Source organism: Lacerta agilis, chromosome Z (genome assembly GCF_009819535.1).
Source record: "Lacerta agilis isolate rLacAgi1 chromosome Z, rLacAgi1.pri, whole genome shotgun sequence".
Lineage (NCBI taxonomy): Eukaryota > Metazoa > Chordata > Lepidosauria > Squamata > Lacertidae > Lacerta > Lacerta agilis.
The window spans coordinates 44,536,579-44,554,125 of record NC_046331.1 but is presented as its reverse complement, the minus strand read 5'-3'; the positions used below and the strand labels follow the sequence as shown (position 1 = coordinate 44,554,125).

General features: G+C 47.5%; 1 protein-coding gene across 1 annotated transcript; it reads right to left on the bottom strand.

The window, feature by feature from the left end:
* Positions 1 to 240: 240 nt before the first annotated feature.
* On the bottom strand, positions 241 to 13,110 carry LOC117040272 (UAP56-interacting factor-like). Its single transcript, XM_033137945.1, has 9 exons — positions 12,950 to 13,110; positions 10,655 to 10,792; positions 9,070 to 9,212; positions 8,742 to 8,854; positions 7,337 to 7,409; positions 4,011 to 4,054; positions 3,570 to 3,644; positions 2,408 to 2,519; positions 241 to 1,060 (listed from the first exon to the last, which is right to left on the bottom strand). The coding sequence occupies exons 1-9, from the start codon at positions 13,044 to 13,046 to the stop codon at positions 920 to 922; spliced, it is 936 nt and encodes a 311-aa protein (XP_032993836.1). The 5' UTR covers positions 13,047 to 13,110; the 3' UTR covers positions 241 to 919.
* Positions 13,111 to 17,547: the final 4,437 nt, after the last annotated feature.

The following is a 17,547-nucleotide window of genomic DNA, read 5'->3' as shown; positions in this document are numbered from 1 at the left end:
ACATGGCTAAGATGGCAGGACAGCTTACTCTATGATATTAACCCCTTCCTGCATTAATTAGACTGAAGCATGTTGTTATATGAGATGTTGGTTATATGAGACTGGTTATCCCACACAACATGCTCTCACACAACCCATGCCCTCCAACTGAAACCCATTTCCTGGACAATATCAACATTGTGTTTTGTGCCTGTGAACTCCACAGTGAATATTTTTATTAGAAAAGAAAACAGCCCGGTATTTCAGCTTCTAAAAGTTGTTTTATTCAGTGCGCTGCTACAACTTGTCACAACCAAACCCTCAAAAGGAATCTGCCAAAGTGCTTTTCCAGGCAAAAGGGGGCAGAGGGAGACAAACAAAGAACCTCAAATTCACTAGACCAAGGATGGGGAATTCTGTGGCCCTCTAGATGTTGTTGGATACCATCACCCCTGACGGTCAGCCATGCTGGCTAGGGCAGAAGGCCATTGGATCTGGCAATATCTGGGAGCCCACAAAATTCCCTGCCCCCACACTACACAAACAACCAGGCACTCAGCTGTGAGGCATGCCTCTTACCGGAGGGAGGGTCACTCCAGAGGCAGCTGTGGCATGAGGGTGCTGGATCATGCCTTTGTGGGCATATCTGAGGATTAAAGAGGACCCCTAGGAAGCGTGCTTAGAGATCTTCCTTACCACATGGCTCTCCGGCAAAAACACAACAGTACTAGTGGCCATACAGAATCATACCTCAAAGCTGGATCAGACTGTAGGCTACATCAGGAGGAAGTCTGGGGTAGAGGGGCCTAAAGTGGGAGTCAGAGCCACTCTTAGGGCTGCATGTCTGAAGCATGGGCAGAAATCTTTGGGTGTGAGGTCTCTGTGTTTTGGTGATGCCAAGCCACCACCCAGACAGAGGCAGGCAACCAACCAACTGGGTTTAGGGGCAAGCTCCTTTGCAAAGCCAGTCTGACTTCACCGAATGCAATGGCAGAGTGACCATTCGGCCTGTGTTCTGCTTCGCTGTGAAATGGCGTGTGTTCCTCAACCCAGAGAACCTCTCATTCAATGTCAAGCTCGTCTAAGGAAAAAAAACATAAGAGTTAGTCTTGAATCCCCACACACATGTGCTGAGAGATGCCTGCACACCGCACATTTAAAGCACATCTCGTCCCACCCATACCCAAAAAGTCCTGAGAACAATGGTTTGTTAAGGGTGCTGGGAATCATAGCACTGTGAAAGGAAAACTAAGGTTCTCGTTATTCTTTGGAGGAGGTGGAATGGTTTATACACAGCTCTGCTGAACACAGATGGATTTAGTTTTGGAGACAACATATGTAAGTAAACTCTTTATACTTTTATAGAAGTCTGTGTTGTGTCTTATTTTAGGAGGGAATTAGAAGGGGAAAACACCAGGACAGTATTATTATAGAGGTTCTAGCGAACCTGAGCAAGCTATCCGCTGTGTGTGTGTTTAAAAGGGGAATGAAAACTCTGCTAAGTTCTGGGACTTGTTAACACAAGTTGGAATAGGATATAATAAACAATATATCCTCTCCTGCATCCCTAAACATTCCCACAATCTTCATGTGAGTTCCTGGTGACCTTCAGCTTAAACACACCCTGCTCTGGAATGAGAAAAATCCATCACACTCAAACATTCCTGCACAAAGCTGCCCATGGCAAGGTTACAACAGAAACCCTAGAGATTATGATGTGCAGGAATGGTTTCCATGAGGTCATGTGTCATAGGGTACAAAACCCACCTTCTATGTTTTGAAGCTCAAGAGTTAAGAGATGAGGAGTCCACCCAACCCCAGCTCAAGCTGGGGGTTGGAATGGAAGGGAGACAAGCTAATGTCCCCAGAATTGGGGAAAAGCTAGGCTGATTTCCAGGTTAAACTGAACTCTTGAATACCGCCCTCCAGGGCACCATTACATGGGTCCTCTGAAGCATGAGAAAGCTCAGAAGGTAAGAATAGGGCTTTCCTCCCCACTCCTAATTTCAGCAGGTGGCTAGAGGTGGCCACATGAACACCCCCACCCCACCCCCAGCATAGGTTTAACTTTTAGCACAATTGAACTTTAACAAAAAGTCTTCAGCCAGATGGCATGCAACCCTTTGGCAGGGGCAACTTATCATTTTATTGATTTTCCATAACAAACAATTGAAAAAGTGGACAATCTTGCAAAGGAGTATTGCCATTTAAACTGCTGGTGTGACGTAGGAAACCGAACAAAAAAAAGGAACAAACTACCCAGAGTATGCTTCATATTGCCCTCATTCTCCACCTCCCTCTATCCTAATCAACCACAAACAAGAGTTAAGATTTGAAAGCCTTGTTATCACCTCATTCCCTTCAATTAGCCAGATACTCTGGCAGATGACATCAGTTCTTTCCCGCTCCCAATATTTCTGCTCCTAACCTGGTTAGCCATAGCCCGGAAGTTGAATCTCAGGGGGACGCCTTTGGGCTGGGAACGGCTCATCTTTTCTGGGCCTCTTCTCCCCCTCAGGAAGGGGTGCTTGGCTCCTGGCCTGTGAAATGCACACAAAATATAAAGATGCCTTCTTTCCACGGAGCCAAGGAAGAAGGGTGGAATTTGTTGAATCCCCCAAACCTTCCCACATAAGAGATGCTGGAGTTGCATCACCCACAACTTCCTCAGGGAGGAAGCAGCTAAGAAAAATGGAACATCCCACCCGGGCACGGTTTCTGAAAGAGCAACAGCAGAAGTTCTGTACTTTGAGGGCAGAAGAAGACCCAGACTCTGGAAAGATGAGCATTTGCCCAGTGGATTCTGGTCGGTCCATGAGGGCAGACAGGAGATGGAGGCGATGGCTGCCAGCCCCTTCCCACTCCATCTCAGGCACATAACACATTGGCTCTGGCGCCGCCTACTGTTGGCCTCCTTCACTCTACCAGTCCCAATGAGCATCATCCACCACAGCATTGGTCCAGAGGTGCATAGCCGTAGCTAGGAAATAATGTGCCCTGGGCAGAACCATCCAGATTGCACCCCCTAGCCACGGACACGTTAGTTCTTCTTACTGCCTCTCCTCCAACCTCCACCCATTCAATTCACCCTCTATTAAAAACCTTTCCTTATGAGGCAATAATCGATATTTTTATTTATTTATAGACATATTTATGGACATATTTTTAGCTAATTTTGTGTCTCCCTTGCCTGTGCCTCTGGCTCTGAAAGGGGATCTGGCTGCAAGCACCACAGGCCTGGTGGGCCAGAAATCCAAAGAGAGGGCCAGTGTGGCACAGTTGTTGGAGTACAGGGCTAGGAACTGGGAGAGCAGGGTGCAAGCCCCCAATTAGCCAGGCAGCTTGCTGGGCAAACTTTCAGCCCAACCAACCTCACAGGGTTGTTGTGTGACCATAAAATTGTGTGTGGGGAGGTGGACGCTGCATGCCACCTTGAACAGCTTGGGGCAAAGGAGAGAGATAAATGTGTGAAAGAAAGAAAGAAAGAAAGAAAGAAAGAAAGAAAGAAAGAAAGAAAGGGTGAGAGAGCCGGAAGGTAAGATGCAAAATAGAGAATGTGCATTGTTTTCACACAAGGCAACATAACGTACATGCTTGCTTGACTTGCTTGGGGGTTAGACACAGAAACGGTCAGCACACCTCCAGGATTGGGTTCTGGCTGCCACCTGGAGAAAGGGAGACAGGGAGAGGAAGCAAAGAACCAGACTCCTAGCAGCAGCAGCAGTGGCAGCAGCAGGACTGGAGTGAATGGAGCACAGATTGATGAAGACATGCCCATGTTGGAGGAGGTTGAGAAGGCTCCAAAGGTCAGATACTCATCAAGATCCAACCGAGGTGCCCTCTACAATTCTCCTACAAAGTAAGGTCAGTGCAACCCTAGAATCTCCCACCTGGGGGGAAACAGAGCAGGTGCTCTGGCTATGCCACGAAGGCATATTGCCAATACTCTTATTGCCAACCCTTACTTTCTCTCCTCCACCACTGCTTTTTCTTCCTTCAGAAAAGGGGGGGGGGTTCTTTCCCCAACTTACCTCCTCCTCTTTAAAGGCTTCCCCACCACATTGGACTTTGTTTGCTGCAAGAAGGAAGAGAACAACAAGCATGGCAGAAACTGTCCCAGAAACCAAAACTCCCAAAGCAAGGAGACTTGGTTCCACAGTGTGGATTGAGGCTCTCCACAGACTGTAGGTTAAAGTGGTGTTTAAGAAGGATTCATTGTTTATTTTGCTAAATCACTGAACCTCCAAACAGATTGCAAAAAAGAATAAAGCAATAAAATTATCAGTAAGAAACCGCATTTGTTAACAACTATTTAAGATCCTCTCCTCTGTCTCACATGATTGTTGTAAGGATTACAGAGAAAATGTGTGTGGAATACTGTGACTGCTTAGGGAAAACACAATGCAATTTTAAATCTGGCCAGTCTTACAGTTGCCCCTTTAGGAATGGGTTGCAGGGCCAACTGAAGCCAGAGGGCAATGGCAACACATCCCTCACTGGATCAATAAGAGCCAATGTGGTGTAGAGGTGAGAGTGCCGGGCTGGGACCCAGGAGACCAGCATTCAAATCCCCATCAGACATGAAGCTGGGCTAGTCACTACCTCTCAGCCTGACCTACCTCACAGGGTCGTTGTCAAGATTAAATGAGGAGCGGAAGGGATAATAATAATAATAATAATAATAATAATTTATATTCCGCCCATCTGGCTGGGTTTCCCCAGCCACTCTGGGTGGCTTCCTACAAAATATTAAACATTAAAAGTTTCCCTAAACAGGGCTGCCTTCAGATGTCTTCTAAAAGTCTGGTAGTAGCTATTCTCTTTGACATCTGGTGGGAGGGCGTTCCACAGCGCAGGTGCCACTACCAAGAAGGCCCTCTGCCTGGTTCCCTATAACTTGGCTGCTGGCAGCGAGGGAACCATCAGAAGGCCCTCAGCACTGGACCTCAGCATCCGGGCTGAATGATAGGGGTGAACCGAGGCTGTTTAGGGCTTCAAAGGCCAGCACCAAGACTTTGAATTGTGCCTGGAAACGTACTGGGAGCCTATGTAGGTCTTTCAAGACCGGTGTTATGTGGTCTTGGTGGCTGCTCCCAGTCACCAGTCTAGCTGCCACATTCTGGATTAGTTGTTGTTTCCGGGTCACCTTCAAAGGTAGCCCCACATAGAGTGCATTGCTGTAGTCCAAGTGAGAGATAACTAGAGCATGCATCACTCTGGCGAGACAGTCCGCAGGCAAGTAGAGTCTCAGCCTGCGTACCAGATGGAGCTGGTAGACCTGGACACAGAATTGACCTGTGCCTCCATGGACAGCTGTGAGTCCAAAATGACTCCCAGGCTGCGCACCTGGTCCTTCAGGGGCACAGTTACCCCATTCAGGACCAGGGAGTCCTCCACACCTGCCCGCTTCCTGTCCCCCCAAAACAGTACTTCTGTCTTGTCAGGATTCAACCTCAATCTGTTATCTCCCATCCATCCTCCAACCGCCTCCAGGCACTCTCACAGGACCTTCACCACCTTCACTGGTTCTGATTTGAAAGAGAGGTAGAGCTGGGTATCATCCGCATACTGATGAACACCCAGCCCAAACCCCCTGATGATCTCTCCCAGTGGCTGCATGTAGGAATTAAAAAGCATGGAGGAGAGGACAGAACCCTGAGGCACCACACAAGTGAGAGCCCAGGGGTCTGAACACTCACCCCCTACCCCCACTTTCTGGACACAGTCCAGAAGGAAGGAGCAGAACCACTTTATAACACGGCCCCCAGCTCCCAACCCCCCAAGATGGTCCAGAAGGATGTTACGGTTGATCGTGTCATCTTTGTCCCTAGCCCGCAGGAGATTATCAACCAGCGCGACCAAGGCAGTTTCAGTCCCATGATGAGGCCTGAATCCCAACTGGAAAGGGTCCAAATGGCCCGCTTCTTCCAGGCATGCCTGGAATTGTTCAGCAACCACTTGCTCAATCACCTTGCCCAAGAATGGAAGATTTGAGACTGGGCAATAGTTGGCCATATTGGTCACATCTAAAGATGGTTTTTTAAGAAGCAGTTTGATAAACGCCTCTTTTAGCGGGTCTGGGAAGGCTCCCTAACAGAGAGAACCATTCACCACCCTGTGAAGCCCATCGCCCAGCCCTTGCCAGCTCACTTTTATGAGCCAGGATGGGCAAGGATCAAGGAGACAGGTGGTTGGTTTCACTTGTCCAAGCAGCCTGTCCACATCCTCGGAGGTAACAGATTGGAATTGATCCCACGCAACTGGACTAGACAGGACTCTAGCACTCTCCTGCCCCGGCCCTGCTCCCATGGTGGAGTCTACCTCTTCCTGAATCTGAGTGACTTTATCTGCAAAAAACTTTGCAAAATCATTGCAGGAGATCATGTGGCCCATACTGGGCCCTGATGAAGCAGGTGGTTCTGCTAAACTGTGAACCATCTGAAAAAGTCTCCTGCTGCTTTTTTCTGCAGATGCAATAGAGGCGGTGAAGAAAGTCTTCTTTGCTGTCGCTACTGCCACTTGGTAGGCTCGACACTGAGCTCTAATCTGTGTCTGGTCAGCTTCAGAATGAGTTATCCACCACCAATGCTCTAGCCGTCTCAGCGATTGTTTCATTGCCCTCAGATCCATGGAAAACTACGGGGCTGTCTGGGCTCCATGCAACTGGAGAGGGCGCTTTGGAGCCAAATAATCAATAGCCCAGGTTAACTCCACATTCCAGCAGGCCACCAGGGAATCGGCTGAAAGGCCATCAACATGGGATAAAGCATCCCCTACCACTCTCTGGAAACCATTTGGATCCATTAAATGGCGGGGGTGGACCATCTGAATCGGTCCCACCTTCCTGCAGAGGAGAAGGGTCGCGGAGAATTCCAGTTGCACCAGGAAGTGATCTGACCATGGCACTTCTTTAGTTTTGCTTTTACTTAGTGTCAGATCACCAACATCCGTAGTCCAAGGCATGTCTGCAGCTATGCGTTGGTCCAGAATTATTCAGGGACAGCCCCATGGAGGCCATGCTTTCCACAAAGTCCCGAGTGGCCTCTTGTAAGGTCGTGTCAGCATGGATGTTAAAATCCCTAGGATAACCAAACTACTGTAGGTGTCTCCAGGAGAACATCTGCCATGACCTGAAGCAGCTTGGGCAGTGAATCCCTGGTGCAGCAGGGAGGTTGGTACACCAAAAGGAATCCTGTACTGCCCCTATTGCTCAACTTCCAGAACATGCTCTTACAGAACTGGGTCTTCCCAATAGGGACCATGTAAACTATTTTAAGCTCCTTGGAGAAATGGTTGGGGTACAAATGAATAAATAAATAAATAGTAGCCATGATATAAAAGACAATGAAGAACTCACCCCTCGGTTGAAGTTGAATCTGGATTGCCTATGGAAGAAAGCTGGTCTTCGGTTTAGCCGGAAAGGCTGGTTACTGGAGGGAGGGTGAAATAAAAGGGCCATATATTAACACAATTTTTTTGTGCACAAGCCATAGATACTGTGGTAGCAGGGCTGTCTCGTCATAGGGGCTGGGTGGCGCGGTGCACCAGGGCGCCAGGCCCCCCAGGGGCACCCCTGCGAGCCCGCCGGCATACCAGGTGCCCCCTCCCCAACCCGTACCCGCTTGCGCGTCGGCGGGCAAGCTGCAAGCCGGCTGCCCTCCGGAGCCCCAGCTGAAGCACTGGGAAGGGCGCGCAAAGCCCTGCGCCACTCCAGCGCCACGCCCCTCATCCCCCGCTCGCCCACCTCCCTCCCGTGCTGGCCACCCCTCGGGGGATGAGGGGCGTGGCGCTGGAGCGGCGCGGGGCTTTGCACGCCCTTCCCAGTGCTCCAGCTGGGGCTCCGGAGGGCAGCCGGCTTGCAGCGCCACGCCCCTCATCTCCCGCTCGCCCACCCCCCCCCTCCCGAGGGGCGGCCAGCGCAGGAGGGATGTGGGCGGAGAGGCGGCCCACCAGGGGCGCCGAGGGATCGTCGTGCCAGGGCGGCCGATCCCTTTAAGACGGCCCTGTGTGGTAGATATGCCAGTCGCCAAGTGGCGATACTCTGGGAGTGACTGTGCTTACGCAGGGCTCTGTTTCCAGGGAATGAAGGTCAGAATAGGCTTTGGTGTCTTTAGTAAGTATGGCTACATCTACAAAGATGTACACCCTGAGCATAGGACAGAGGGGCTCATAGCATTCACATCCCAGCAGGTCTTTCTTCCCCACTGGGGTTCCAGGCAAATCACAGCCTTACAGTTCATCTTCTAGCATCAGCTAAATTCCCACACAAAACTCTGGCTCCCGTTCTTCTATGTTACAAGGTGATGACGTCATGTCCAAGTAGGTGGCAGGATGATCTGACCCCCTCCCCAAACATATAAAATATATATTTCCTGGATGTGGAATCTCAGGTGAAAAATTGTTCAGCCATTTGCCACTTGATTTTGCAAATGTTCAGATTCCCCAGGATTGGGAGGCGAAAAATGATGCTGTGGACTGCAAAGTGGACTGCAGTCACACACACACACACTTTTGTGGGAACAGGGAAATATAGGAGCCAACTCCTAGGGGTTGAGGTCCCTTTGGCTCCTCCAATAAAATATTTGACGGGATCGCCTCCCCCGCCCCAAAAAAGTTGATGGGCATTGCCATTCAATTGGTGTGCATGTGCTGCGTCTTGTGATCAATGGGGCAGGGTAGGGCTTACCTCCCCACTCCAATATTTTATTCAAGTTTGCCCCCCTGCACAGAAGTCTACTCCTTCCAAAACCAAGCTTCCATACCTTTGGGTGCTTGGTGGAGCAGCTCCTGCCCTTCGAAAGCGATTGACCGTTGTGGGAGCCCTCTGCTGGGTACTGGGTGTTGTGCCATCCCTGCTCCCATCTTCCTGCTGCACCTACAAATTTAGCACAGCTTGCCTCAGGATTGGCTTCTTAAACATAAAGCATCATGGGCAGGGGAGCAGCTGCCGAAGCCCAGGCTTCCTCACCCTGGAGTCCACCAAATGTCGTTGACTACAACTCCAATCCATCCTGTGCTGTCTGGGCTTATAGGAGCTGCCATCCAAAACTCTTGGAGGGTATCAGTGGGCAAAGATTGCCATAGTCCTACCTGTTGAGCTGAGCTTGGCCGATTTAGCGGGCTCGTGCCTTTTGGCCCAAGGGCTGCTCTCCTCCTGGGATTGGTCACCCCATTCCAGAAAGGCTTCCTGTAATTCTGCTGCTTTTGAAACTCTCCTCTGAACCTGCTGGGTCCTAAAGAGAAACACCATACAGAATGTGATTCCTCGTTAATGCTCAGGTGTTGACAATTCATCATTAAAAATAATGTTTCTCTGCTTTTTGCCACATTTGACTCTCCCCTGACCCTTCCTCCAAAGAGCCCCAGAGATGAGTATGTGAGATTACCTACATTTTTGCTATTGTATTATTATTAATAATAATATATCACCCTTCATCAAAAGATCTCAGGGCTGTTCACAAGGTAAAAGGCACAAATAAATAGTTAAAATAAAAACAACAAAACAATAGCACCTCCCCCACAAACACATTTAAAAGGCTGTAGAATATTAATCAGCTAGAGGCCTGGTTGAAGTTGGATCCTGGTCCAACTGCACTGGCTACCACCTACTGGTAGTTTCTGATCCCAATTCAAATGCTGGTTTTAATCTATAAAACCTTAAATAGCTCAGGACTGCAATAACTCAAGGACCGCCTCTCTCCATATGAACCTATCCAGACCCTGCAATCATCATCTGAGACCCTTCTTTGTGTGCCTCCTCCATGAGAGGTCTGGAGGGTGGCAACTTGAGAATGAGCTTTTTCTGCAGTGGAATGCTCTCCCCAGGGAGGTCCAGCTGGCACCTTTATTATGCACCTTTAGGTACCAGACAGAAATGTTCCTCTTCGACCAGACCTTTGGCTGATTGACATCTGATGAAGCGTGCATGCACACGAAAGCTCATACCAAGAACAAACTTAGTTGGTCTCTAAGGTGCTACTGGAAAGAATTTTATTTATTTATTTATTTATTTATTTCCTTTTAAAATATGTTATGGAAGGGAGGGGGATTATTGGGTGGTCTTTGTTTTTGTGAACCTCCCTGAGATCTGTGGGTATAGGGTGGTATACAAACTTTAATAATGATGATGATGATGATGTTTAGTATCAGAGTTCTCCTTTTCCTAGATGGGCTCGTCAACATGAAAAGCGTTTCTCAATTCAGGAGCATCCCTCCTCTGCAGATCCTTGTTCTTCCACAACACTACTGATCTCTACCTTGATGGATTGTTTTCCCACTTCATCGATGGCCCATTAACCATGAAAGGAGGAGATCCTTTGTTGTGCTGTATTCCTAGTTCTGTGATCCAGTTTGAAAGAGCTGTGCTCAAGTCATACTGGGAGCCCATTCATGCTACAAATCACTTAAACTGTGCTTTTACACTTAAACTCTGCTTTTACATTCATTACTCTTGGGCTTTTCATTTTAATATTCATTCATTCATGATTTAATATTCATTTTAATGTTCAATTTATGTACCCTCCTCTGGTTACCCCTAGCTAAAGGTACCTGCATTAAGCTGAAGGAGGGGTTGATATCTCAGGATGTCAACCGTTACAAAAAGCCCTAACAACATATTTCCTGAATTTTGCCAACTCCCAAACCTTCTCTTCCTGCTATTGCTTCTTGCACATACCTTGCACGTTCCTTGGTACCCAGCCCCGGAATCGGTGTCTTCTGTTGCCATAGGCTGGATTCCAGTTCTTGAGCGGCTGCTTCCATCTGTTTTCCTTTGTGTTTGTCTGTCCTTTCTTGTTGCGCTTTATGATGTCATCTAAATTAGGGAAACCAACACACACAGAATATGTCAAGGAAATCTTCTCTTTTGCTTATGTTGGCCTCCCAGCATTTTAACAAAATAAGATTAAAAGCTAACCCTCTCTATGTGGGGCAAGGAGAGTGTGGCATAGAATACTGCTCTAAGGAATCCCAGTAACCTTTCCAAAACAGAGGGTGGCTTCCAGTTGCCCTTAATATCTTGGGAGCAGTTTATCTGCAATATGTGCCCAGTTAACCCCTTTGACCTACAGAACTGACATCATTACAGGTGCCACATAATACCAATTCTGCATTTGTAAGAAATACATATTTTTGTGTAGCAGCATCTACAGTTTGGAACTCCCTGCCTGCTGATATCAAGCAGGCACCTTCACTATACTCTTTGGCACCCGCTAAAAACATTTTTGTTTAGACAACCTAATCCAAATATGTAAAGTGTTGGTGTGTGTTTTAATCTGGATTTAATTTAGGGTTGATTTTATTTTAATTCAACCAGGGAAAATGTATTGCATTAAATGAGGCAAGGATAGCAGAGTGAGAAACAAACTGAACAGGTGTGGCAATTTCTGAGCTGTATTAATAGCACCATCTAACCAATATAAAAGCGATCAGTACTCTGAACGCAAGGGCTCCTTACCTGGAGAACTGAGTTGATTCGAGTAATCATAGAAGCATAGGAAGAAGCTGCCTTGTACTGAGCCAGACCACTGATTCATTTAGCTTAGTAGGCCTACTGTATTGTCAACACTGACGGGAACACTCACTCCAGGGTAAAGGCAGAATTTCCTAGCCCTGCCTGGAGATGCCATCAGAGATTGATACCTGGGATTCTCTGCATGCAAGCAGATACTCTGCCACTGATCCAAGCGTGATCCTTGAAGTGAATAATTACCACCATTCAAGAAAGTTTGAAAGTATTCAGAAAAGACAAAAAAAGAAGAAGAAGCAAGTCCTTTAAGGAAAAAAATAAATAAAGGAGGTTGTATATCCTTTAGCTTGGGATGTAGGGATGAGAGGAAGCCTGGCATCGGTTTTCAATATTAATATCAAACATAAACTCCCAATACTCAAAGTCAGAGAGGGAATCATTAAATACTGGGTGCTGGTTATTAAGTTAAGTCAGATCAAATAACAATGTATGCCCAAATGCCAGCCCTGAATATCAGAGAGCACATTCCCAGCATTCCTATTTTCAGAGGGGGATTTAGGGAGGCAAATTAGCCAGGCAAGCCCATAGAGAGTGGAGAGATTTTCCTCTTTCTTTCATTGTAATTCCATTGGATGGGGCAGGGGCATATTTCCAGATCACTGACTGAATAAATGAGTGTGATGTTTGTGTGCACAAACAGATCTTGTGCCAAGGAAATGATGATTTGCATTGCCCGTCAATGACATAAATAGACCAGGCATCACATCAAGCTTCTATTTTTGGAGAGGGCCAGTTTATCATGTCCATGCTGGACTGTGGGGTTTTGAGCTTGGAAAAACTGCTGTGGGGTATGGTGAGGTGAGCCAAAATGTAGCTGTGATTTGAACCTAACAGCCTGCATCTATATTAGATATACCCAGAGTAAACACATTGAAATTAATGAGAATGGCTAAGTAAGGGCCATTAATTTCAACTGGTCTACTCTGAGCAAGACTTAGCTACAGACAACCAGCACACACTGAGCCATCTGCTTTTCCCTGATGGTTCCCTTCCCTCTGGATGGAGGAGGGGGAAGTGTTTGGGTTGAAAATAGGCTGTCCATGGTGAAAGGAGAGGGATTTACTGAGAAATGGAAAAAGGAGATGAAGTTGCAGGTGGGGGAGGGGAGAAGGCGCCACTTGAGTTGGACTAGGCCAAGTGGCCTGTGGAATCAGGAATGGCATAGTTTTAGACCCCGTGAGGACCCAACTTCGGGCACCTAAGAAGGCTGCAAGGAGTTTGCCAAACCTTCCCTAGCCGGAGGACATTTTCTGCGCCTCAGAGAGGTTCATTGCCAGCCTTTGGGAGGAGGGGCGGTTCTTTGAGAAGGGCACCCAGAGTGGGTCTGGTTCCGCGGGGATAAAGCCAATGCGGCTCTGGAGCAAGTCCGTGGGGTGGGGTGGGTCCCCAAGATGCTAGGACACACCCAACCAACACCCGACGAGTGTGGAGAGCAGCACCTACCCAGAGACAGTTCTATCTCCTCGGCAGCCACCGCCGGCTCCGTTCCTGCCCCAGCACCGGCGGCTTCGAGCAGCTGCCCGGCCCCCGGCGCTGCCATGGCCTCTGGGGAAAGAGAGGGGTGGCGGCGGCCGGCCGGAGGAGAGCCCTCCCTGCGCCCGCCCCCCGGCCAGCTGTCCCATTCCCATTCCCTGGCGCCGCCACCAGAGTCGCCTCCGCCCGGGGCGGAGGCCGGCCCCGGCCTGTGGCGCGGCTTGGGAGGCGGACGGAGTCCACCTGCAGAATCAGTCTTCTCATTGGCCTCTGCACTGCTCTCAAATCCCAGAACAGCCTGGCTCCTGGATCAGGCAGAAGGCAGCGCCGTGTGTGGTCCAGCATGTTGTGGCCGAGCAGGTGCTCCGATGGGGAGTTCGCAGGGAGGAGGACCCGAGCCCCGGAGCAGCGCTCTCTTCAGCTGAGGGTTCCAGCAACTGGCATTCAGGAAGGTTTACTGCCTCAGACAGTGAAGGTAGAGCAGGGGTCAGCAAACTTTTTCAGCAGGGGGCCAGACCTTGTGGGGGGCCGGACTATATTTTGAAGGAAAAAAAAAATGAACGAATTCCTAAGCCCCACAAATAACCCAGAGATGCATTTTAAATAAAAGGACACATTCTACTCATGTAAAAACACGCTGATTCCAGGACTGTCTGCGGGCCAGATTTAGAAGGTTATTGGGCCGCATCTGGCCCCTGGGCCTTAGTTTGGGGACCCCTGAGGTAGAGCATAGCATCCCTTATCTTTCTGCACCCCAAAGCGAATGTTTCAAGAGAATAGGAAGAGCTTTCTGTATCAGGCAGGCCAGTGACCCATCTTGTCTCGCATCCTGTACCAGATGCCTGCAAGCATAGGAGTCAATTCCAAGAGTCCGAGGACCCTTCGCCACCCCTACCCCCATAAAATATTTGGTGGGCATTGCTATTCAAATGGTGTGTGTGTACACCACATCACATTATCGACGATTCAGGACAGGGCTTACCTGCCCCCCCATATTTTATTCAAGTTGGCACCCCTGCCTGCAAAAAACTTTCAAGCAGGCTCAACCAGTATTCACAAACATTACTGCTTCTGACCAGTGGCCAATAACCAGAGGCAGCCCTTCCCATTTTGCCACCTGAGGCAAAATTGGAATTGTCACCTCTTGCTCTCCCTGCACCACCACTTCCACTGCTGGAGAACATGGCATTTTGCAAAGCTACTCAGCCAGAAGTACATGTGAAAAGCATCTTGGGGTCTTGGGGGAGCACAACCTTCACATGAGTCAACAGTGTGATGCAGCAGCAAAAAAAAGCTGATACTATTCTAGGCTGCATCAACAGAAATATAGTGTCCAGGTCAAGGGAAGACATAATGCTGCTCTATTCTGCCTTGGTCAGACCACATCTGGAATACTGTGTTCAGCTCTGAGTGCCACAATCTAAGAACGATGTTGACAAGCTGGAATGTGTAAGTTCTACCAGGATCCAGTGCTATTTTACTGCAAGGAAGATAACATCCCCTCCCCGCTCCAGGTGTGACACACCCATCGTTTGCAGCACTCACCTTGATATTTCTATTGATGCTGCTACACAGGAATACAAGTTGGGAATGTGTCGCTCTCTATGCTGGTTTGGATACTAGTGATTGGGAAAAGTTTACATGGTCTCCTCCAGATATTGTTCGTTTAGCTAAAGCATTTATATGTCGCTTAATCATTAGTGTTTGTAAGTGGTATACATAAAAAAATAAACCATAAAGAGTATAAAGCAATTAAAAAGTCCTCATAACAGCAAGCACATTATGCTGCAAACTGCCCTGAGATTTAGTATACAAATTTAATAAATAAAATAAAATAAATGATACCTTAAAATGGCTGCTGGAATTACAGTTGGCATCAGGCCAAGCTAGCATGATCAATGGTTGGGATGAAGAGAGTTGTATGATGTATTCACATTAATGCCATACTGTATTAATCTTTATCAATTGCATTTCACCATACAACAGTTTTCCTGATTTTTCACATTTTATGATGATTAATACATATTGACCGTATATAGATTCCCTCCAATTTCATTTCATTTGCATTCCTAAGAATTTGGGTTGGGGGGGGTCATTGGCAACTTTATAAGCTCGTCAAAGGGTCCATGAACTCAACAGTTTGAGAAAATGTTGTTTTGAATGTGGAATGTTTTGGGATGCAGGAGAGGATATAATGGTTAAGATATCCTATTCCAACTTGTGTTTACAAGTCCCAGAAATTAGCAGAGTTCTCATTCTCCCTTTAAACACACACACACAGTGGAAAGCTTGCTCAGGTTTGTTAAAACCTCTGTAATAAATGTCCTGGTATTTTCCCCATTAATCCCTCTCAAAATAAGACATTACACAGTCTTCTATACAAGCATAAAAACGTTTACTCGCAAGAAATCATCTGTTCACAATTGGATCCCAGACGGCAGACTTAAACTTAGTAAAAGTTACATTTACTCAGGAGACTGTTCCATAAGGGAAAACAGCTCCTTTGTATTCTCTTGGCTGGAAGCTGGAAGCCAAGAGAGCATCCTAGCGGTCTCACTTCTTTGAGAATGTGGTCCAAAAGAGAGGAAGATGGAGACTGGTCCCTGTGGTTTTGTGTTAACCTGCCCAGGTGAGACCACACCCATCTCCAGTTACACAGAGGAAGTCCATCCCAGCCCAGGAGAAACAGCAAGTTCTGACTGGCTGGCCTAGAGTTCCCCTTCTATGTCCACTCTAGCAATGTTGTGTTTGACTGCTCCTGCATTTTACATCACACATTGAACATGTTAAGTAGCCCTATATTGGGCAAAGAAGTAATCACCACTCCCTTAGTAGGTTGTGGACTCTGCTTCCACAAGCAGAAGGTTTTTCAGCAGAGGTTGGATGGCCATCTGTCATGGATGCTTTAGCTGAGCTCTCTGTATTGCCAGGGCTGGACCAGATGACCCCTTCCAATGCTACAATCCCATGATTCTATGTATTGGACAGTACTGTGTTTTCAGAATATTTCAAAAGAGGAAGGACGTCCCAACAGGGAAGGGAACAGCCAGTGTTTGTGAATGGTTATAGCTAAGCAGCAGAGCTCCTGTTCTGCCATATATACAGTAGTACCTTGGTTTTTGAACTTAATCCGTTCCGGAAGTCTGTTCTTAAACTGAAACTGTTCTTAAACCGAGGTGCGCTTTCCCTAATGAGACCTCCTGCTGCTGGTGCCCTTCCACTGTTCGGATTCTGTTATTAAACCGAGATAAAGTTCTCAAACCAAGACACTATTTCTGGTTTTGCGGAGTTTGTAAAGCAAATCGTTCTTAAACTGGACTGTTCTTAAACCATGGTACCACTGTATAGGATCCTAGGTTTGAGTATCTGCCATCTCAAGGTAGGGGTTAGAAAGGCTTCTGACTCAGGCTCCTGCCAGTCAGCGAAGATCTGGTGTAGCCAGTGCAGCAGTTTCCAGGTGTTATGAACTCTAATGATTTATTTTTAACTGCATGCTCATGATTAAGCATGATTTTGATGCTATGAGGGCAGTCACCCACAATTCTGCTTTTTGTGCCTGCAGAGGTTTTGGGGTGGCTAGTGGTTACAGTGTCAGACTAGGACCTGAAAGACCAGGGTTCAAATCCCCATGCATCCATGAAACTCACTGGGTGATCCAGTCACTGCCTCTCAGCCTGACCTACCTCACAGGGTAGTAGTGGGGATTACCATGTACATAGCCTTAAGCTCCTTGAAGAAGAAGGTGGGATGGAAATGCAATAAATAAATGAAAAATAAGGGGAGGGGGACCCTGCTTCATTTCATGTGTGTATATCCTGTAACTTCCTGAATGAACTCCTGTAAGGTTTTATACAACAAGTGCTTTGTACCACAATTGTTCTGGTTTATTTTCATCTTGCGTTTGTTGTGCTATTTCTTTTCCAGATAGCAATAATGTAGTAGCTAATCTGGGGGAAATATCACAAACCATTAAAGCAGAGAAAGCCAACCAAAGCACTATTCATCTGATTATTGCCGGCATCCATCTGTTTCGGGAATCAGTGTAGAAGCACACCTTTGGGGGTGAAGTCAAACTGTTGGAAGGTTACAGCGGAGACCGATGAGGGAGAAACATATTTTGTTGCAGCTGGACAGGTGAAGGAGTCAGTTGTTCTGCTGCAAATGCGCCATCAGCTTTGGTTGGTGGCCCAGCCATGCCCCTATCATGACAGGGATAGCCTAACTTCTGTCTTCAATGCTCTGGTAACTTCTAGGCTAGATTACTGTGATATGTGGGGCTGACTCTGAAGATGGTTCAGAATCTTCAGCTGGTGCAGAATTCAGTAGTCAGGTTCCACACTGAAGGAAGACATTTCAGCATACAGCACCAATCCTGCAATTAGTTTCTGGGCCCAATTCAAAGTGCTGATTTTGACCAGTAAAGCCTTAAGTGGCTCAGGAATACAAAACCATGTTTCACCATATAAACCGACCCAGACCCTGTTTGTGGGATGCTCCCACTAGCAAGCCAGCCTTGTTGGCTTCATCATTACATATCTTTAGGCTCCAGATGAAAACATTCCTCTTCT

Coding starts and splice junctions, on each gene's coding strand:
- LOC117040272 (XM_033137945.1), bottom strand. CDS start 13,046: ATGGCAGCGCCGGGGGCCGGGCAGCTGCTCGAAGCCGCCGGTGCTGGG. Junction 9,213..10,654: donor GGTACCAAGGAACGTGCAAG/GTATGTGCAAGA, acceptor GTTTCTCTTTAG/GACCCAGCAGGTTCAGAGGA. Junction 8,855..9,069: donor GGCCAAGCTCAGCTCAACAG/GTAGGACTATGG, acceptor CTAAATTTGTAG/GTGCAGCAGGAAGATGGGAG.